Source organism: Nuphar pumila, chromosome 5 (genome assembly GCF_984573655.1).
Source record: "Nuphar pumila chromosome 5, dmNupPumi1.hap1.1, whole genome shotgun sequence".
Classification (NCBI taxonomy): Eukaryota; Viridiplantae; Streptophyta; class Magnoliopsida; order Nymphaeales; family Nymphaeaceae; genus Nuphar; species Nuphar pumila.
In genome coordinates this window covers 101,243,490-101,267,588 of record NC_143253.1, presented here as the reverse complement: position 1 = coordinate 101,267,588, position 24,099 = coordinate 101,243,490, and the positions used below count along the sequence as shown (strand labels likewise).

At 37.8% G+C, this 24,099-nt stretch overlaps 1 protein-coding gene across 2 annotated transcripts; it reads left to right on the top strand.

Moving 5' to 3' along the window:
• The first annotated feature begins 601 nt into the window (after nt 1-601).
• Nucleotides 602-7,953, top strand: LOC149837928 (BEL1-like homeodomain protein 1). Of its 2 annotated transcripts, none has more exons than XM_090006273.1 (5): nt 602-863; nt 1,214-2,329; nt 3,772-4,148; nt 6,215-6,275; nt 6,818-7,953. In XM_090006273.1, exons 2-5 carry the CDS (start codon nt 1,469-1,471, stop codon nt 7,700-7,702), a joined length of 2,184 nt encoding a protein of 727 aa, XP_089862399.1. In that variant the 5' UTR covers nt 602-863; nt 1,214-1,468; the 3' UTR covers nt 7,703-7,953. The 2 variants fall into 2 exon arrangements, with proteins under 2 accessions (XP_089862399.1, XP_089862400.1); XM_090006274.1 differs by lacking the exon at nt 602-863 and having other exon boundaries at nt 1,153-1,368; nt 1,466-2,329.
• The last annotated feature ends 16,146 nt before the right edge of the window (nt 7,954-24,099 follow it).

Below are 24,099 nucleotides of genomic sequence, written 5' to 3'. Positions count from 1 at the left end.
CCAAAGAGAAAAATCTCTCTATATCGTCATCTTCCGGCAAAGGTTGAATGTAAAAGCTATGGCAGGAGCTAATTAGGACGACTGCTCCTATTTTTTTATATTTTCCAATTTCTCTCTCTAATTCCAGTGAAGCGTTCAGCAGTGAGGACGAAATCTCGAAGGTCTTCCATCCATGGTCTCTTTCACGTGATAGCTAAGTAGAGAGAGAGACTACAAAATTTGAGGTATTGCAGAGTTGTGTCGTCCATAAAATTTGGATTCTGTTATTCATGTTAAAACACTTAAAAGAAATGCAAGTCTTTTTTTTTGCTTTAGATGAAGATTATTATTTTTTTACTTTCTGTTTTCTTACACGATATAAAGTTACACATACTCACAACTAACTACTGTTTGGTATTGTGGTGGTGGGTGAGAGTGTTTCCTTCAATTTCAATTCATCCCACCAGAAAACAATATATAAAAAAAACCATATTTTTTATACATAATTAGACAAAATATATAAAAGCATGATTTTGATGTCAAGGAAAATATAGTTCTTATTTTCTAAAGTTCACCTAATTTCTTGTATAGAAATAGACGTTTCCTCGTCCTTGAGACCCTTGTGACACAAAGAGTGGTATCTTGTGTTTTAAATTTCAACCTTTCTTGTTGCTTCCTTCCCTTTTCATTTTTTTTCTTTTCTTTTGTTGATCCATCATCTTCTATGAACCGACGTGCGTGCCTGCCTCTAATGATGAGAGAGAAGGTCAAATCATAGAAATTCAATCAGCAAGTTGGATCCTGATCTCTTCTTTGATCCTTGTGCTCCATCAATTGGAAAAGGACCAAATTGGATTACGTTAAACTCAAACAACACCAACATGGTGATTGGTGAAAAATTATTATTATTTTATTTGTTTTGGTAGTATAATAGGATGCCTTCTTAATTCCACAAGTCATCATCCTGCTCTTTTTGTTCTGGCTGTAATTATCCCTTCTGACATCCCCTTGGTGTGTCAGACAGGATCTTGTATAATTTTTTCTCATATTTTTCTTTTTCCATCTCGGGTCGCTATAAGTCAGCAACCCTGCAAATGGAAGAGCATGTGTACAATGACATGATATAAAAGTCGCTGAAGAAAAAAATCAAGCAAAAAGAAAAAATCATGTCTAGCCATATCCGTTTGTTCCTTGTCATTGAGTATTTGAAGCCTTTTCTCCTTTATCCTTTCAGGTTTCTTGAAACAAAAATGGTGGAGATGGAAATTTGCTCCTTGTTATGATTGGACACGAGATTGTTGTTACTTTTCCAGTTCTGTGAACCTGTTTTGCCTCTGAACACTGGATTTGCTTTCTTCGTCAGCAGGGGTACCGCGAAAAAAATCGCACGTCAGTGACGGTCTGATGGGGTTTCTGCTTTCATTATTAATTGGGTGATTGATTTGCTTCTCGATAATAACTGTTTTTGGTCTTGTCAATTTCAAAGATCATGGCAACATACTTCTCTGGCAACGCTGCAGACATTCAGTCTGCAGATAATATGCAGACGCTGTACCTGATGAACCTGGGATATGCTGGATTCCCGGAGGCAGCAGCACAGGGAAACGTGGTCTTGATAAACCAACATGCCGGAAATTCATTGCAGGGGAACCAACAGCAATTCATTGGCATCCCACACTCACCGACGTCTCAATCCTTCATCGGCAACCAGCCGAGTGTGATCAATTCAGCCCTCATGGCTTCCAGTCTCAGGCAACACAATCTATGGAGGAACAACACAAGCGAATTGTCGTTCTTTCAGTCGATCGATCAGACCAGCCCGACCGCTGCAGCATCTTCCGGGAACCCATTTCAAATTCAGGAGATCACCAACAATTCCAGCCACCAATCGATTGGGGATATCCCTTCGCAGCTCGGGCTGCACCGGGAGCAGCAGGGCGGGTTGTCGTTGAGCCTGTCCTCATCACCGGTGCAATTCATGGCGACGTCAAATTCTTTCCAGTCCGATGCAGCGGCTGAGATGGTGCCGCCGGCTGCGGCCGGAGGGGGAGGTGAGGAGGGGGAAGGTGAGGAGAGGAGGGTGAAGTGGGAAGGTGGGTTGCAGGGTATTCTGTTGGGGTCCAAGTACTTGAAAACTGCACAGGAATTGCTGGATGAGGTGGTGAATGTGGGGAGAGGGCTGAAGAGCGAGTGGGGCGGGAAATCGACGGCGAAGGAGGGGAAGACCAAGAAGGATCCGATGGCTGTGGATGCAGAGGATGCTGGAGGCAAGAAAGGGAGTGAAATGACAGCAGCAGAAAGGCAGGAGCTTCAGATGAAAAAGGCCAAGCTGGTCACCATGCTGGAGGAGGTAAGGACGGAACATGGCTTTCTTCTTCTCTTCTTTTTTTTTTTTGCTTATTTATTTATTTATTTACTTGTTAAGAAGAAATTTGTCTTTATTTTTAATCTTTCGTTTTTCATGACAAAAAAATGGAATCAGTGGGTTTTCTATTTTTTTTCTTTATTGTGGAAGCTAGATTAAAAGTAAAAATAAATTTTCAATAGAAAAGATTGATTTCGACAATTAATGGGCATTTTTAATGTTTACTTCTTTTTTATTTTGATGAATGATTTGAGGATTGGTTTGTTTGAGTTAGAAGATATCTGAAATGATTTTAGATGTGTCTTTGCTACTATTGAAATTCAATGACCTATCGGCTTAAAAACAGAAGAAAAAATAATTGCAGAATGGTACCAAAGCAAAGGAAGGTGGGAATTTTCTTGTTTTGCTTAATACAGAAATTCGAGGATTGGATACTTTGAGAATAAAGATCGACAGATACAATAAATCTCTTTCCTCTTTTTGTTTTTCTTTTCTCCTGTGAATGGTTGAAATTCAATGACTTAAGTTGGAAAAAAATTATGAGAAAATGCATTTGAAACATAAGCAATTCAGAGTAAAACTTGACCACTTTGCAAGATATGTTGCAGAGTTTAATTTTCTGAAAAATGGTGAAAATCTCAATATACAAAAAGGCAGGGAATGAGTTACATTTCTCATGTTCTTTCTTTTTCTTCTCTTAAGATAACTGGGTTCAATTCCTCCAAAATCAAACCTATAAAGAACTCAGGAGATAAGTTTGAGTACTGTTTTTTCAGGACACAGCTGTGGCTCAAACTAGAACTTAAATGACTGCTCTGTTCTCAAAATCTTTTGAAATTTGTGTTCTTTGTATATTTTCCTGATAAAAAAGATGTAAATTTGCTATCTTTTCATATTTCCAGGATTCTTGAAAGAAATTTGTTAAGTATTTTGTGTTTTCTGGTGGAAATAACTGAGCCCAGTTGTTCGTGTTCACATTTTTTTCTCAAAAGGACCCAATAGATACAATCAACCAAAAAATATTCGGTTAGCTTGCAACATTCAAGTTTACATAAAGATTCCAAGGATTCCAATTGAAACGAATTTGTGGTTAATTTCTGCCATTTTCAGTGAAAATTAGCTCAACCAAGGCTCATTTATTTTTGTTTCTTTGTGCAATACAATCTCTAACATCCCATTACTTCTCACTTTGCAACTAAATTTGCTCCACGCAGTACTAATTTTCAGTATTCTTATTTATGATTAAGGCTAGTTAGTCTAAAACTAACCCCACACATTTCACATCTTTGATTAATCATCATGGACTTCATAGTTCTGTTTTTTTTTCTACTTTAATGAGTGTAACTTCCAAATTATATCAATGGTTGATCTTTTCACCATCATGCTCTCATCCAGACAATCTCTTTTGATGGTATTGAATATGTCAGGTGGATCAGAGGTACAAACAGTACCACCATCAGATGCAGATGGTAGTGTCATCCTTTGAGGCTGCAGCTGGACCTGGGGCTGCAAAGACATACACTGCTCTTGCACTGCAGACAATCTCCAAGCAGTTCAGGTGCCTACGTGATGCCATTGCCGCACAGATCAGGATAACCAGCAAGAGCTTGGGGGAAGAAGACTGCTTCGGCAGTGGCAAGGCCGAAGGATCGCGGCTCAAGTATGTTGATCAGCAGCTCAGACAGCAGAGGGCTCTTCAGCAGCTGGGCATGATGCAGCACAATGCTTGGAGGCCACAGAGGGGGCTTCCGGAGAGATCTGTTTCGGTGCTTAGAGCTTGGCTCTTTGAGCACTTCCTTCATCCGTGAGCGCTCTATTCTCTTACTCAGTGACAGTTTATTTTTTAGTTTTTCATTTTTACTATTTCCAATATGAGGATAATCTGAAATTTTCTCTTGAAACAATTTGTCAATCTAAAAATGCAATAGTTTTGATAAGTTCTCATTTGTGAAATTTTTGAATCACACCTTTTGTATCAACAGCAGCATAGCAGCAGTGTTCAAACTAATTAAAATAACAAAACACACTTAAAAGCAATGATATTTTACAAAATATATAGTCACTTTTTTGAGGTCAAAAACTGATTTCACTTTTCAAATTCCAATTACTATGGTACATGGTGTTACTTTTTAAAAGATATGTTTGAGTTTTTGTTTTTATGTAAAACAAAATTTCCGTTCTACCCAAAGAAAATTTATATATCTTAAAAATGCTATTAGTTTTAAGAGTTTTTATTATCTCAATCAATTGAATGTTGCTGATATATATATATATATATGGCCACTAGAATATGTTAATTGGAAAAATGTGAACCGAGTACGAACCAAGATTTTCATGTATTTTTTTTATTTCTTTTCTTAAATTTCACCATACAATTGTGATCTAAATATTTGGTTTTATTGAGATGGACTCTTGGATCATCCAATTATGATGCATAAATTGGATCTTTTAAGGCTTGAAAATCAATGGTTCATAATTTTCATAAATATTCAAACATCCAAAAATCTCATTTTTCATCAAAAATGCATGTTTCAAGGGTCATTTTTAGCAAATGGACCACACCAAATGCATATGCAGGGTTAGATTTGCAAAAAAATTGTCAGAAATGCCTAGTTTTAACATATTCTAGTGACTATATATATTATATAGTCATGAGAACTCAAAATATAAGAACTACCATGTGAACTGTGGCACTTCTTTTGTGAATCCAACATGTATTTGCTCGACATGATGAATTTGATAGTAGGAATCAACTATAGGATCTTGTATTTTTGTTGAAAAAAAATAATTTTTGGATGCTTGAATATTTATGACATTATGAGCCATTAATTTTAAAATCTTAAAAAATCTTGTTTATGCACATTATCTGATGATTCAAGAGTTGGTTCTTATAGAAGCATACAGATCACATCCGTACAGTTAGATTTAAGGGTTAAGGGAAAAGAACACAAAATTCATGAAAATTGTGGTTCACATGGTAGTTCTCATATTCTAATATATATATATATATATATATATATATATATAGAGAGAGAGAGAGAGAGAGAGAGAGAGAGAGATGGTCCACCCACCTGTCCATCCCTTCAAAATTGGTATGTGTGTGTTTTTTGGTAAATCTGGCCATACGAATGCTATTTCTGTGATAGAAAACCTACAAATAGACTCTTGAATCAAACCCTTGGATGCGATCTACACACTTCATTTGATAGAGATTAACCCTTGAATCATGATTCCAAGTTTTCCAACACATGAGTAACTTTTATAGAGCTTCAAAAAGAACAGCCTAAAATTGTAATAAATATTTAAGCCCCAAAAAGTCATCTTTTTCATAAAAAAGATACAATAAAAGTATCATTTCTAGCAAATTAATTGACCATGTGGAGCACATTTATACATTTGGATTTGTATAAAATACCAAAAATACCCCATCCAGATGCATTTTGCATATTGTGCAGCATTGATATTAGCACCCAATTTCACGGGGACTTTTTTTATTTATTGGCCCTTTTTTTTCAAAAATTTTGGCAGCTCACTGTAACCCATCGTTCTTTTGTGCAAGGTACGAACCAAGAAGGCTCAAGTTAGAAACAGAGATGACATCACTTTTTTGTATCACAGTCTTTTGTTTTACCGAACTAACTTCTATGCTACAATTTTATTACAATGAAACATTCTTTAACTTGTTCCTTGTCACATAATAATGACTATTCAATATTAAAACATCACCGATTCCTGGATAGCCTGAAAATCCGTTCTACTTTTGTCTTTTTGTTGTATTAAAAAATACGTGCAATTTACAGATATTTTCATATCGTAATTGTTCAATTACCCATCTGATTTTTTCTTTTAACTTTTCTACCTTGTGAGCAGCTATCCAAAAGACGCTGATAAGCACATGCTGGCCAAGCAAACGGGCCTAACAAGAAGCCAGGTTCTCTCTCTCTCTCTCTCTCTTAACATTTCATATTTTTTCAACTTTTTAATGGGTGAGACCTACAAACGGATCTACATCGTTTCTTTAACATAAAAGGGACTGCAGATTATGTTATTTTGACATGTAAGCAGGCGTGGCCACACAAAACACAGAAAATCGCTGCGTGCGATAGAGAAAATCACTACATACGCTGCAATTTTCGGGGGTTTTGTGTGGCCCGAGTACTTTACAATCACTGGATCTGTTCCATGTTTTAAGAGCTTCAGAAATCAACCTAAAATATACCAAAACTTGCATACTCAAAAAATCATATTTTTACGGGAAAAGAACCTGACCCAAGATGTGATCCTAGCAAACAAACCAGGCTCAACATATAAATGAAACCAGATTTAGTTGACTTGCAGCTATTATTTTCAATTACATAGAATGTTCATGTTGACATGACCCTATATATATACACACATATATATAGTACGTCTTCGGGAAAGATAAACCAATAATAATGAGCACCAAATATTTTCATGTTTTGTTATGTGCAGGTCTCAAACTGGTTCATTAATGCGCGAGTGAGGCTTTGGAAACCAATGGTTGAAGAAATGTACATGGAAGAGATCAAGGAACACGAAAACGAGAATAACTCGGAGGAAAAAACCAGCAACAGTGAAATCAATGAGTCGGCTACCATGAAATCTACAACCACAGAGAGCCCCACTGTTGCGTCCCAAAAGAACACCAAAAGGACTAACAACAAACACCAAAACACTACCACCGAGACCAGAGCTTCACCTCCATGCATTTCCACTACAGCCACTGTCATATCAAGCCTTGGGAACCTTAAACCCCCAGCCGGGTTCAGCCTAATTGGGCTCTCCTCTTCATCGGATGCACATACCCTCCTTGACAACGAGTCAGTGCTCAAGCAGGCCACACCAAGAAGGATCACAAACAATGGACTCCAAGATTTAAATCCCATTCCCTCCATAAATGTTGATGTAGATGTCAAGGCTGAGGGATCGAACATCGGCGGGTTCCGCATAAATGATCGGCAGAACAGAGATGGTTATGCATTTGGTGCACCAGCTGCCACTGACCATGGAGGGAGCTTTGGCACATACCAACTTGGTGATATTGGGAGGTACAGCCATGAGACATTTGCACCAAGGATCACTAGTAATGGGGTATCACTCACTCTAGGCCTTCCTCACTGTGACTCAGTACTCTCATTATCTGGGTCACAAGCAGCCTATCTTTCTAATCAAAATATGGCATTGGGGAGGAGGCATGAACTAGCTAGTGAACCTTCTGGTGATTTTTGCAGTTTGAACTCTGCAGCAGCAGCACACCCAGCTAATGCCTATGACAATATGAATATCCAAAGCAGGAAGCGCTTTGCTGCTCAGTTGTTACCAGACTTTGTGACCTAAAACCTACCACTACTTAAAAGCCTATATTTGTAACAATAGTAGCCTAGCTTAGCAGTATGAGGATATATGTAAAGATTACAATTCAAAAGCCATAGTTAGTTGCAAAATGTAAAAGCAAAAACGACTAAAAAATGGAAGTAAACAAGGGTAGGTAGAGGTATAGTATCATCAAGGGCTGTATATTATTTTGTCCTCATTGCAGATAGCTATCCATCAATAATATGAAAATATTGTTATTCTAAAGAAATAAATGAACATCAATATGTTAAGTATGGGAGACTCCTGACTTTTGACTTTGGGCATTGTTTTTTGCAGTTGTGATGAAATTGGACCGTCATTTATTATTATGATTGAAGGTTCATTTATTTATATTTTATTTTTGTGTGCAAGTAGTTGCTGGGATATTTTAAAATTTTTAAATGAGTTGTTGGTAGCTGATAGACAGATTCCAAAGCTATCCTTAAAAAGAGATTAATACTCGAACTACTCACCAGGATTGATTCCAAGATTATTCCTTCATTTACAGCTTGGTTTATTTTATACACAATAATATTTTTTATTAGGACGATTACTCTGAAAAGATAGATTACCCATCTTTTCTTTCATCTCGTGGGAAATATTATTAGGGAGAGCTAATTCAAATCCTTCGGGTAAAATGAGAACATCCCCTACATTCAAACCTCCATTTTTTACCGTTAGCAAGAACCTGTTTCAATTGCATATAGTAGGGGATTCTAACTGCCCTCAAGCCTCAAATAAAGTATCAGGAAGAACAGCTTGTGAAACCTGAATATCCACAGGCTTGCTAGCTAGATGGCAATTAGCGCATACAATACGCCCAATTGCTTCGGCCTTAGTGATCCGACGGTGCTGAGTGGAAGGGCCATCGCTCAATGGATAAAAGTTACTCTAAGGATAACCAGCTGATCTTTCCCAAGAATTCACATCGACGAGAAGGTTTGGCACCTCGATGTCGGCTCTTCGCCACCTGGGGTGGTAGTACGTCCCAAGGGTTGGGCTGTTCGCCCATTAAAGTGGTCTCTCTCTGCCAACACCACTCATCATCACTGACAAGATGGGTGTTGTTCATAGATCATTGGCCATTTTAGCATTTTCCTTTTAGATAACCTAGTGGATTTAAGAAGTGTAGCAATATTGGGTTAAGATCGGTCAAGCCACCATGGTATCCGAATGAGCTTCTTTTTTGTTCATTTTCATGAAAATATCCCTATAGATGTGATCTATAGGGTTTAGTTAGTGGGTATAAACTTTTAGATCTTCCAGTTAGGACAAATAGGCAACAAAAAAGAATGGGTTACAAAGTGAGATATATTCTCAACTCAAAATCATATTATTTTGTCAAAGACATGGTTCAAGAGCCGATCCTTATCATGTGGACTATGTTAATCAAATCTATGAGGTCCAATTGGGTCAACACAACCTATACCTATGATTTTCAGCTCATTCGGATGGTCAGGTCACTATAACCAATTATAATGACTATGTATATCCACTTTAGGCTCCCAAGTGCATTATTCAATACCATGATGTTGCCATCTCACTTTGACTAGCAGAATCACCTTGTTTCTCAAGATCTTATCTCGAGGATCTACAATCTCAATAAGACTCTTTTTCACTGTCAAATCTTTTAACACCTCAATATCCTTATATCGTATCACATGAGAGGGATCGTTGACATACTTTTGTAACATCATAACGTGAAACACATCGTGAACTGGTGCAAAATATGGCGATAAAACCAATCGATAAGTTGATGCACCAATCTTCTCAAGCACCACGAAAGGTCCAACGTACATAGGACTCAACTTGACCTTCCTACAAAAACAAAAAAAATCCGAGTAGGGGAAATCTTCATGAAGACAGTGATCTCCCATTGCGAAAACCAAATCTCTATGTCTCTTGTCAGCATAACTCTTTTGTCTGCTCTACGTTGTCAACAACTTCTGAGGAATCATCTACACATAATTTGAGTAATGCTAAATAATTTCTAACTCAAGAGCTCACTCACCAACTTCGCTCCCCAATAATTTGGTGATCGACAAGGCCTCTCGTACAAAGCCTCATACGGGTCCATCTGAATACTCGCATGACAGTTGTTATTATATGCAAACTTTGGCAGCATAACATGCCTATCCCACTTTTTGAACAACTCCAAAACACAAGCGAGAAGCATATCCTCCAAGGTCTGAATAGTTCTCTCTAACTAACCATCTGTCTGAGGATGAAAAGCAGTGTTGAATCTCAGCTTCGTACCGAGCGCACTCTGCAATTGCTTCCAAAATCGCTAAGTGAAATGAGGATCACAATATGATACTATGAATCACGAACTCTATAAAGATGAACGATCTCATCAGCATCCAAATCTGCCATCTGAATACTCGCATGATAGTTGTTATTATATGCAAACTCTGTCATCTTAACATGCCTATCCCACTTTTTGAACAACTCCAAAATACAAGCGAGAAGCATATTCTCCAAGGTCTGAATAGTCCTCTCTAACTAACCATCTGTCTGAGGATAAAAAGCAGTGTTGAATCTCAGCTTCGTACCGAGCGCACTCTGCAATTGCTTCCAAAATCGCTAAGTGAAATGAGGATCACAATATGATACTATGAATCACGAAACTCTATAAAGATGAACGATCTCATCAACATCCAAATCTGCCATACTCTCCAAAGATTTGCTCCTATTGATCAACAAGAAATGAACTAACTTCATCAGTCCATCCACATCGCCCAAATCGTGTCGTTATTTCTGCAGGTTCTCGACAGACCAATGAAAAAAACCATGGTGATATCATCTCACTTTCACTCAAGGATCTCTAATGGCTGTAAAAAACCTCCAAGTCTCTGAGCATGTGAGACATCTCACAATGAAGTCAGCTACATCCTTCTTCATATCGTTCCACTCCTCTGAAGATCCTTAAACACCTTGGTACTCCCAAGATGAGCAGAGTACCTCAATCTATGAGCATCTGCCAAAATCTTTTCCCTTATGGTGGAATCAATAGGAACCTATGATCTCTACATGAAACAAATAAATCCATCCCTGCTGCACAAAAAACAGGAATCGGTATTGCTGGCCTCTGCCATGAGTTTGTCATAATCAAGACTTGTTTTTTGGGCAAGAGCGATCCTGTCCAGAATCTCTGTCCTAGAGACCAAATTTGAGCACAAAATATGGCCCACACTCTCTACAAATGGCTATAAATCGATAAAACTCTATAATGTGAGAAATCAGATGTGGGAGTCACCTTACTATCGTAGCAAGAGATAGAGAGAGAGGTAAGAGGGAAGAGAGAAAAAAATGTTGGGCGTAATGTCTTCTCCCCTTTCCATTGATATTTATATGTTGTACGAGTGGTACAATACAGTACAATAGTACAATACAGTACAGTATGTTGTACAATACAGTACAATAGTACAATATAGTACAGTATGTTGTACAATACAGTACAATACAGTACAGTAGTACAATACAGTACATTATGCTGTACAATACAGTACAATACAGTACAGTAGTACAATACAGTACAGTATGCTGTACAAGTGGTATAATACAGTACAGAAATATATTTATTTACATATACATATTTAACAGCCTCCCTCAAGTTGAGGATGATCTTCAATCATGCTCAACTTGCCCTTAAGTAACCAAAATTGATGACTAACCAATCCTTTGGTGAAGATGTCTGCTACTTGGTCTTCTGATCTGACATACGAAGCCTCAATTTCTTCTGTTTCAATCTTTTGTCTAACAAAATGCTGATCAATCTCAATGTGCTTCGTGCGACAATGATGAATAGGGTTAAAAGAAATATTAATGGCACTTTGATTATCACATAAAAGCAGAGAGGAAGAGATAGGTTCATTCAACTCTTGAAGAAGATGCCGTACCCAAGTGACATCAGCTGTCCCTGCTGCCATTGCCCTGTACTCTGCCTCAGTGCTGGATTTAGCAATGGCCTTTTGTTTCTTACTACTCCAAGTGACAATATTTGGGCCAATAAAAACACAATATCCTGAAACCGACCTACGCTCATCAGGGTCCCCACCCCAATCTGCATCACAATATGTAAGTAAACGGTGTCCTGTAGTGAAGCTTTCATCTTTGTGATAGAGCAATCCATCTCCAATAGTCCCTTTCAGATATCTGAGAATACGCTTAATACATTTCATATGACAATCAGTGGGAGCATGCATAAACTGAGATGCTTGATTTACAGCATAAGCAATGTCAGGTTTTGTAAATGTAAGATATTGCAACATACCAACAATGCGGCGATATAAAGTGGAATCATGATATAATTGGCCTTCTTTTGCACTAAACTTATGATTTAAGACAGATGGGGTGCTGAGAGGTTTACAATTAATCATACCAGTGGTGTGAAGAATGTCAAGAGTATACTTGTGTTGACTTAGAGTGAGTCGATCATCTTGTCTATCGACTTCAACTCCCAAGAAGTATCGCAATGGGCCTAAGTCCTTCATCTTGAATTTGGCCATGAGTAAAGACTTGACCAAGGCAATATGTGCATCATCACTCCCAGTGATAATGATGTCATCAACATATATAAGAACCCAAGTAGTAACATGATCATTCTTATACATAAATAAAGAATGATCAAGTATACTCTTAGAAAAGCCATGCTGCTGAATTTCCATGGAGAAACTCTCAAACCAAGACCGAGATGCCTGTTTTAAACCATAAAGAGACCTTCTCAATTTACAAACCCATGTAGCCGCATCATGTTCACTATATCCAGGAGGTTGCTCCATATACACCTCTTCCTTCAAGTCCCCATGTAGGAACGCATTCTTGACATCCAACTGGCTAAGAGACCAACCATGCTGAAGTGCCAAAGTGAGGATCACACGAATGGTGCCAATTTTGACAACAGGGCTAAAAGTTTCCTCATAATCTTGCCCATATTGTTGTGTGAATCCGCGTGCAACAAGGCGAGCTTTATATCTTTCAATGCTACCATCTGGTTTACGCTTGATCTTGTAAACCCATTTGGAACCAACAACATTTCTATCAACAGGTCGAGGAACAATATCCCATGTATGACATTCATGAAGTGCTGCCATTTCTTCGTTCATAGCTTCAACCCAAGCTCGAGAATGGGCTGCCTGATGGAAAGTAGACGGCTCTTTCTCTTTGGCCACATTGGTTAGAAACAACTGAAAGTCAAGAGAAAAATTGTTGTAACTAACCCAACGATGGATAGGATGCCTTTCACGTGTGGATCGTCGAAGAGGGGGAGCCTCGTGAGATGGAGTTGAAGGGGCTCCTCGACGGGCATAAACCAAACCTGAAAACCGTGAAGGTGCATCCTGGATGATGGAGTTGTCTGCTTCAAACTGAATTGGTTCATCAACAACAGGATCTCTGATAGAGTCATATAGCAAAGTATCACAAAGCCATGGATCATAAGTAGTTTGCTCATATACCTGAGAAGTATCACAAGTGCTGAAATGGTCATCATCAAAAACAACATTTCTAGACACCTTAATCTTACCCAAAATAGGATCATAACATCTATATCCTTTATACCCATCGGCATATCCCAGAAATCTGCACTGAATTGCTCTGTCCTGAAACTTGTTACGTAAAGAATGATCCACATGGACATAACAAATGCATCCGAAAGCATGCAAATCATCATAAGAAGGGTGAGAACCGTGAAGCAAATAATAAGGAGACTGATCTCCTAATAATTTCATAGGCAACCTGTTAATGATATGCACTGCAGTGTGAAAGGCCTCAGTCCAAAGAGAGAAAGAAATATCAATATTGTGCATCATACTTAACGCGGTTTCAACAATATGCCGATGCTTACGTTCTGCTACTCCATTCTGTTGTGGAGTGTAAGGACAAGAGGAGTTACGTGTGATGCCATGGTCCTTTAAATATTCACTAAAATCATGAGATATGTATTCTCCACCACCATCACACTGGAAATAAGTGATATTTGAATTGAAAAGGTTCTGAACAAGAGCATGGAATTGTTTGAAAAGTTTGAACACTTCAGATTTAGATTTCATAAAGTAAATCCAAGTGTAACGAGTGAAAGAGTCAAGAAATAACACATAATAACGAGAGCCAGATAGAGATGAAACAGGAGCTGGGCCCCAAACATCAGAGTGAATAATTTCAAATGACTTGGAAGCTCTTTTATTGATACTTTGAAAGGGAAGTACATGACTCTTGCAGACATTACAACTAGGACACTTATGATCTAATTTGACTTTGGGAATAAAACCCTGAGAAGACAATTTGTCAAGGAACCCTTGACTACAATGACCTAACCGACGATGCCAAGAAACCGGCTTATTACATTGCATAACAGAAGAAGACTGACTCAAATAAGCAGGAAAAGATGGAGACACGGTAGATGACGTCTTCAAAGTCTCGGGGGCTGCTTCGAAGACGTACATGTTTCTGCGTCGTTCACCCTTAGCGAGCATCTTCTTGGTTCGAAGGTCCTTAAGACAAACAGAAGACGGAGTAAATTCCATGGATGAATTTGTTTCATCAACCAATTTAGAAACAGATAAAATGTTTTTCTCAATGGCAGGAGTGAGTAAGACATTTTTCAATGGTAGTGTAGATTGTGACAAAGAGAGAGATGCATTTCCAGTATGAGAAATAGGGTGGTGGGAACCATCTCCCGTGACAATAGTGCCAGTGCCAATATAAGGAACCATGTTGAAAAGTTTACCTGCATCAGAAGTAACATGTGCGGCTGCTCCAGAATCAATATACCAAACTCCATCATCATTCTGACGCAAATTCATGTTGTTAAATGCAGTCATCAGAATTTGTTGCACATCATGTGGCAACCCTGCACTCTGTCCCTGATCAGTACCCTGATGTGCTCGAAAATTTCCCTGCGGCTGCCCCTGAAACTGTCTAACATTCATCTGTCCAGCTCTTGGTCCTGGCCTCCCTGCCTTGTTGCGATTCTGTGGGTTGTGCCAACAATCTGCTTTCACATGGCCACGCTTGTTGCAATGGAAGCAAGTAGGGACACGGGTACCTCTAGTGGCAGGTGGAGCAGTAGGAGTAGGAAGGAGTCCTCCACGGCCCATATGAGCAGCAGGTGGACGAAATGAGGTAGACCCAGATGTAAACATGACAGGATGAGGATCATCAATAAGATGATCTTGAGTCAAACTAACTTCATACTGTAGGAGTTTGGCCTGTAAATCCTCAAAGCATGGAAGTGTAGAGGCAACCTGTAATGCAGTGCAAAACATACGATATTGGGGCCCAAGGCTTCCCAATACCTGCTGAACAACATCTCTGTCAGAAACAGGATATCCAATAGCGGCCAACTGATCAATGATAATTTTGATATCCCCTAGAAATTCAGTAATGGTCTTAGTTCCCTTTCGCATAGATTGGAACTGCCATTTCAGTTGAAGTGCACGTGATTCAGAAACCTGTGAATAAGAGTGAGCAAGATGTCTCCATAGTTCTGCAGCAGTAAAATGGTCAGAGATAGTTTGTAATATACGATCAGATAACGTGGCAGTCAAATAGGCAACCACAGATTGGTCCTTCTGAAACCAAACATCATACGCAAGATTTGGAATAGCAATGCAACTCACCTTCCCATCATTACCAGTTACCTCTTGCGTAATAGTCATAGGTGGGGCGGGTGATCCCCCATCCAGATGCCCGGAAAGACCATGACTTCGGATAAACGGCAAAATTTGGCGTTTCCAAAGTAAGTAGTTATCATGAGTTAATTTGTGAGAAACAAGTTGAGAAAGAAATCCGGGGCTGATTTTAGAATCCATAAGGAAGAAGATCAAAGATGAATCAAACAGCACGACAGAAATTCGTAGGTTGTACGGACAGAACCGTACAGACAGAAATTTTTGAGTTTTGGAAATCACGATTTTTTAGTTAATCGTGCAGAATGTACGATTTATCAACTATATTGCAAGAAATAGATAAGAAATCTCAAGAAGTTTGAGAAAAGAGGCACTTTTGAGAAATGAGGGTTCCCAAATTTGGGGAAAACAGAAATTAGGGTTGATAAAATTGGGGATAACAAAATATGTAAGAAGAAAAAGATGCACGATATGAGGAAATGAAGAAACGACGTCGAAATATAGTGATTCAACGGAGAAACAACAGAGAAAAGATGAAAAAAAAAAACACTTTCCTTGAGAACGCCCAAAAACGCACGTCAAGGTCCTTAGGGGCCTTCCAGATGATCGTGATTACCACGCCCTTGGCTCTGATACCATGTGAGAAATCAGATGTGGGAGTCACCTTACTATCGTAGCAAGAGATAGAGAGAGAGGTAAGAGGGAAGAGAGAAAAAAATGTTGGGCGTAATGTCTTCTCCCCTTTCCATTGATATTTATATGTTGTACGAGTGGTACAATACAGTACAATAGTACAATACAGTACAGTATGTTGTACAATACAGTACAATACAGTACAATAGTACAATACAGTACAGTATGCTGTACAATACAGTACAATACATTACAGTAGTACAATACAGTACATTATGCTGTACAATACAGTATAATACAGTACAGTAGTACAATACAGTACAGTATGCTGTACAAGTGGTACAATACAGTACAGAAATATATTTATTTACATATACATATTTAACATATAAAAGATCACAATTCTGGTTGATTAGACATAAAATCGAAGCATTCCTACTTAATGCATTTGCAACCATATTGGCCTTTCTTAAATGGTATGATATAGAGAAATCATAATCTTTTAAGAGCTCTAGTTATCTCCCCTGCCTCAAATTTAGCTCCTTTTGCAAAAAGGTATACTTGAGACTCTTATGGTTAGAGAAAGCCTCAAAAGTATCACCGTACAAGTAATGCCTCCACAACTTCAGTGCAAAAACAACTACAACTAGTTTCAAATCATGCATTGGGTCATTACACTGAGTCCTCAATTGTCTCGAGGCGTAAGCGATCACCCTACCATGCTACATCAAAATACAACCTAAGCTAACACTCGAGGCATCACTATAGACAACTAAGCCTCATGAACCATTGGATAAGGCTAATACTGGGACTAAAGTTAACTTTTCTTTAAGGATCTTGAAGCTCTCATCACACTGCAGAGTCAACATATACTTAGCTCTCTTCTTCAACAACTTCGTTATTAGGGCTGCTATTCTTGTGAAATCCTAAATGAATCAACTATAATAGCCCACTAAACCCAAAAAGATACGAACTTTGGTGATACTCTTCGGTTGCTTTCAAGTCATCACTATTTCAACCTGGTGTGATTTTATATTGAAATATATTTTTCAACAAAAACTAAATGTAAACCGTACACCAAATTTTAATAATCGGTTCACATACAAAAGTGGTGCACCAAGCCTATCAGAAGCGTTGAGCAGATATTAAAAATTAATACAACCCGATTTCAAATTTGGCCTAAGGCCCTACTTAACTAAATGAAATAAAAAAAATAAACATGAAAACAAATGAAGCAAGCCACTTGATGTCCTTGTCACAGTGGTGTAGAGGGCTACCTTCACCTGCAAAACACAAAAAGAAAAGAAACCTGCTTGCGCATGAGTTAGTACAATCAGACCTAATCTAAACCTTACATGTGAAATGCATACCTAAATGCAACCTAAAAACAGACCTAAATAACTCTAAGATGACAGGATACAACTATGCATATGGTTTAGACCAACCGTGTAACTAAACCGCATCTTCCGCTAAATTCGGGTCTAGTCTATTAAACCAATTTTAACAAACAGACCAAGTCTAATTTTTTGACGAAAATCAGTGTATGGTCTACTGTAACAGACATGGTTAGACCTTAAGAATGTGTTGGGGTCTGCCTTACACCTATGCCTAAGTGAAAAGATAAGTTTTTCCTTCCCTACGCTAACTGAGGTGGTCGGGTAGACTAGACGCCTAAATGCTTGCAACAAACCAAAGCTAACCTAGTTGGATGTCTGACTAAATCCAACCTGGGCTAGGATCGACTCTAAACAAACTAAAAGTAATATGAAATAGTAAAAAAATTGAAAGAAAATAGCTAAAGCAAACTCGGGTCTACCGACACCCAAGCCCACACACCGAACCTACTTGGAACTATGTTGTCCTACGACATACCTAGAAAAATGAGTCAGTTAAAATCTCTGCCACTGACTGCTCCAAACTGTGGTGACTGTAAAATATTAACAGTAGGTTGATGTGTTCGTCAGCGAACTACAACCCCAAACTAGGCTTGATTTGACTAAAAATTGAGCATAAAATGACGTCAACAATGCTGGTCGGTCAGATTCCCGACAAGATCTGACAGATCGGTTTATGATGTCTAAAACTCCATGCTCTGATATAAGAAAAATTTTGAAAAAATCAGAGTATGAAATAGACAAAAATAACTTCAATATAGAAGAAAAAAACTCGAAAAATTAAAGGAAATATGCACTGCACAAGATCTGCCTGACATATCTTGACTGCGCCTGGCATTAGGGATGCCCCTCGACTTTTAGATTTTATAAGTCAAGATCCTATGATCGGATTCATACCAAAATTTAACACAGACCTATTGGATGTATTATCTGAAACATATCAAAAAATAAGGTTGATCGAAGATCAACAACAGCCTAAATCTGGTTATTTGTGACCGGATAGGCCTGTTGTAGATCTAGAAACCCATTTTCGTAATTGGGTGATTCTGACTTGATCCATAGTGAGATTCTTCTCAAAAAAATCACAGAATGTCGAGGACAACCTTCTCTAATCAAAAATAATTTTTTAAGAATTTTTAGATTTGAAGAAGGTTGTCGAATGTATGCTAGAATAGAGAAGGGGATACACGGTGATGATCCTAACTTAGTGATGGGTTTCGTGTGCAACGTTGGAGGGATTAGGCTGGCCAACTCCTTAGACTTAGCCTCAGAGGTAGAGAGGGTTGAAGAAGAAGATAAGACGGGGTACGAAACATGAAGCTCGTTGAATGGAGTTGGTACTCAACCTGAATCAGAGGATGAGGGGGGCGGCTGCACGAGGGACGATTTTTTTTCAGGAGGAAGAATAGGGTTTCTCTTTTTATGAGAAGCTTTTATTCAAAAGAGGCTAATTTGGTGGATCTGGTCCACCACTTTCCCTTCTGAAATATGCGTGAAAGTGGGAGGAGGAGGAAACAAGAAAGTTTTGACTTTTTTGTTTTCCTTCTTTTTTTCAAAAATTTAATTTTCTTTTTCTTCTTTTTATTTTTTCAAAACTTTCAAAAGTGGAGGGGCGATTTTGGGATTCATGCCCTCCCTCCTTACCTGTTTCCTTTCTTTGTGTCTAAGATGAAAATAGAAGAACTTTGAAAAAAATCGACCCCCCCATCCTTCCTCCTTTGCAATAAAAAAATATATGGCAATTAATGCCTGCCAACTTAGCTTTCTGCAGAAAAAGGAAAATTCAAGAATTTGAATTTTTGAAAGGTGTGGACTTTATGGATCCCATATCCAATCCGCAACACCATAAATCCAATCCAAATGGATGTGGGTCTTGGGTCGTGGGTTGGACCAATTGGATCCCCTACTGAGATCCAAATCCAAAATTACGCTCTAAAATTCAAAATTATACTTTTGCCCTCTATTCTCTGTTATGCAATTTCCAGTCCTAAGCAGGGACAATTATGTCAAAAAGCTATAAAAATAGTTGCATTTGAATATGAAAATGTAGCCCTTATCGTGCTCCATCACAACCTTCGCTAGGTCTACCTTGATACCAATACCGAAAATAATGTGGCCCAAAAACATCAAGTGATTAAGCCAAAACTTGCACTTTGAGAACTTAGCAACGAGTTTATGTTCTCGCAATGTCTCTGACACAATACGAAAATGAGTTTTGTGTTGTTCCTTATCATTAGAATACACCAATATATCATTAATGAACACTATCACAAACTGATCCAGGTACTCACAAAAAACATGATTCATCAAATCCATGAAAGATGCAAGAGAATTTATCAACCCGAACGACATCACTAAGAACTCATAATGCCCATATCGAGTACAAAATGCTATCTTTGGCACATCCGCTGCTTTGATTCTCAATTGATAATATTTCATCCTCGAGTCTATCTTCGAGAACACCTTAGCAGTCTTGAGCTTGTCAAACATATCCTCGATCCTCGACAATAGATAATTGCTCTTAATCGTCACTTGATTAAGCATCCTATAGTCAATGTATAATTGCAAAGATCCATCTTTCTTCTTGATGAACATAATAGGAGCACCCCATGGCGAAACACTCGACTGGATGAAACCTTACTATAAAAACTATTTCAGTTTCCTCTTCAACTTTGCTAACTCAGCTGGTGTCATACGATATGGTGCTTTGGATACAGGGGCTCTACCATACACCAAATCAATAAAAAACTCAACGTTTTTAGATGGCGGTAGTCCTGACAAGACTTTGGGAAACACATTCGCAAACTCGTGAATAATCTTAATGTCATAGATAGTTGTTTCCTTATGGTTCAAGGCAACCACGCTAGCGAGGAACATCTGACCTCTGCAACACATGAATCATGAAGCCTTCAAGGAAGAGATTACTCTCCCATCACTAGAAGGTCGAATCACGCAAAACTCTAGTATGGGTTGATCATGTATCTCGAACAACACCCTATGCCCATGACACTCCAAACTAAAGAAGTGTTTACAAAGTCAATCCATTCCAAGAATGACATAAAAGCCCATCATCTCTAGAAGGATAAGGTTTGTCAAAAATACTTGACCCTCAATCAAAACATCAACCCTCAGAAATGCAACACACAATAGGTCTTTCCTCCCAAGGGTGTAGCTATCGCAACACAACTGTCTATCTCTACGGTAGGCATGTCTAACATCTTAGCAAACTCTCTAGATGCATGTACATATTTTAATTACTTTGTCTATTTAAGTTTTCTATTTTGCTCTCTACATGATGTAAATATGATTACTTGTTTCGATATTAATTATTGTTTTTACAAGAGCACCAACGCCTCAGGTTGTTATAGGCAAACCAGTCTAAATGAAGGTGTATTTTCAAACACTAGTATTTTTATATTTTTTATTAACCCCAAGAGCACACGGTTACACTAGCACCAAGGTCTAAAACCCTTCGTCAAGGCATTCATTTCTCTAGACAAAGTTGTAGTGCACTATCGCTAGCGCACGTAGCATGAACCTCTCGCTCTCAAGAGTTCTATCCACTAAGCCACCGTGGTTGGGACTGGTTCACCTTCAGTTACTATGACGAGGCCCACAACAACAACATGCTATCATTGCTGAAAAAGAGTTCACCGTCAACTCAACATTCCACGAGGTTGGTACAAACTTGCTCACTAGATGAGTACAAAGTCACTCAAGGTGATAGGTTGCCCCATCTTTCAAGGTATGAACACACATCTTTGTGTAACTTATTTCACTTCAGTTTTAGTTTTTCTGCATTAATGCAAATTATCTAAGTACTCACACCAGTACCTTGGGTCCTTGCCCAACAAGCTACATAATGCAAATTAATTAAGCAACATATGCTATTTATGCACAATTCTCATTGTGCACATGAGGTCACACTCATACCCTAATTGGCATCATGCCATGCATTCAGGTAACACCCCAAAAAATTGAGCCATTTTTTTAAATAGAGCACACAATGAAATAAAATAATTTTTAAAATTTTAGGAAAGTCATACTCATGAAATTTTAACTCAAAGGCACAATATTGAACACAATATTTCTATTGTTATGCATGTTTAGTTTACAAAAATCAATGGGTGAACTTCAACCAATTATTTTATAAAATTTATAATTCCAAATAAATCTCAATGATAGTCCCAAAACATACAAAGACCCAAGGAAGTAGAAGGGTCCATACTCCAGCTCCAGATATACTTGAGTCCACCACATCCATCATCGTCATGCCCGCCTACCTATGGGTATTTGAAAAAGGAGAAAGAAAACAGGGGTGAGATAAACAATATATCTCAACAGGTAGCTTGATCACTCACCTCGGGATAGTGAACATAGATAGGTTGATGAGCCAAACTAGACTCCAAACAAGTCCAAGGCTCAACTTGAGTCTAAATCTCGATTCTCTATGGGATTTGACTCAACGCAACCTCTAACTCAAGTGATAACTTTACGAACCATGCACAACCTAGATGCATGGATATACTTTTTTTTTTATATTTAAGTTATTCTTTTGTTTTATACAAAATGCAATACACAATTATTTAAGTTTTGATAGGATTATTGTTTCCAGTAGAGCACTACAACCTCAGGCCGCTATAGGCTCACCAGTCTACATCGGGTGTCTTTTTAACCAAGAGTACTTTACATATTTTATTATTAATCTCATAAGAACTCGGTTACACCAGCACTAAGGTCTAGAACACTTTATCAACACGTTCCCCTTCTTGAAAAAATATCGTAGTGCACTACTGCTAGCGTACGTAACTGGATCTTCAATACAAAGAAGTCTGTGTCCCATAAGCCACAATGGTTTGAGACTGGTCCATCTTAGTGACCAAGACCATGCCCACATCAACAACATGCAACCGCCAGCTGAGAAGGAGTATGTCGTCAACTCAACAAAATTCTATGAGGTTGGTCATACTTACTCTCAAGGCGAGCACAAAGTCACTCAAGGTAACATATTACCCCATATTTTAGGGTGTAATCAAACATCTTTGTATAACTTGTTTTATAATTAATTTAAGTTTATTTTTAACTTATTTTACTACGTACCCTTTAGGTACACAGGGCCTTACCCAACATGCTACACTAAAAGTTCTCTAACTTAGGAGATATATCCTTTTTGAACTAGTGCAATAACTTTGTTGCACCCTTGGGTCACCTACGTGCCCCAATATCCTTATGTTACCCAGTAGGCTTTAACTTGGAAAATCATTTCCCAAGGTCTAAAATTTTATGAAAAAATGAGAAACTTTGTAGACCTCAAGTTTAGGAATCCCAATACATATTATGTGACCTACGACGGCCCACATATACGAATATTCACCAAATTCCTATGAGCATAAAAAATCACAAAATTCTCTAAACTAAGTTCAATTCATTTTTTCAAACATAAGAGATGTTCATTATTCAATTAATGCCAAACCTCCGGGCCTTCAGTTATATTAACATCCGCCAAAATAAAAGAATAGTTCAACATTTAAATTTTTACATTTTCTATATCATGCTATACATAACAATATCATTATTTTTCAAAAATCACCACATATGGGCGCTATACATCTACACGTACACATTCTTTTTAGCCATACATAAGGAACGAAGCATATAACAAATTTTTCAAGAATCAAAACTTATAGGGAACTAAGTATTCCCATAACAGAATTTTCTGCAAGAGAAAAAGAATTGCTGCTCATAGGGAAAAAAATTAATAAAATCATATCATGATTTTTTTTTTCGAATACCCATGGACAACAACTTGAATCAAACTGAATATATATATATATATATATATATATATATATATTCGCAAATCTAAACACATAGGCATGAGCATTCATTTAAAAAAAAACATAACCTAATCACATAAGCACATGAGCATTCATTTAAAAAAAAAATCAGAACCTAATTACATAGGCACATAAGCATTCACTTCAAAAAAAAATACAAAACCTAATCACATAGGCATGAGCATTCATTTAAAAAAAAAATCAGAACCTAATCATATAGGCACATGAGCATTCATTTAAAAAAAATGAGAACCTAATCACATAGGCACATGAGCATTCATTTCAACAAAATTTCAGAACCTAGTCACATAGGCACATGAGTTTAAGAGTACTCTCCACCAAAAAAACATATTGTGACTAATTGCAAAGCAACAATTACTTCTGGGGGTTTTTCATCATGTTTAGGAAGTACCACAAAAGAGGAAAATGAAAAAAAAAACTAAAAGCAACGATCATAAGCTTCAGAAAGACCAATGGATATGTGAAGGGACACACGTTTGACAAATAAAAGAATCTCTTCATTATGCAAAACTGAAATTTTTTCATAATAATGCAATGAAATAAACTGCCTTATGGAAATGAATGAATGACCTATAAATGGCAATAAAGAAACACCATCAACCATCGAATAGGTATATGCATTCGGGAATAATAAAAAAACTTTCAAGTCTCTACTTCATTTTTATCAAGCAGTATACCAATACACATTTTTTTTTACCTTCAATGAAGAAAACAAAGATTCAAGCATTCAAGCAAATTTTTTTTGTTTATAATCTGTAATAGACACAAACTAAAAAAAAAAATCTTGTGTTAATCTAATACAACCTGAAAATGCAGATTCACACACACACACATATTAGTAGCTAAAAAAATGCCAAAAACCTCAA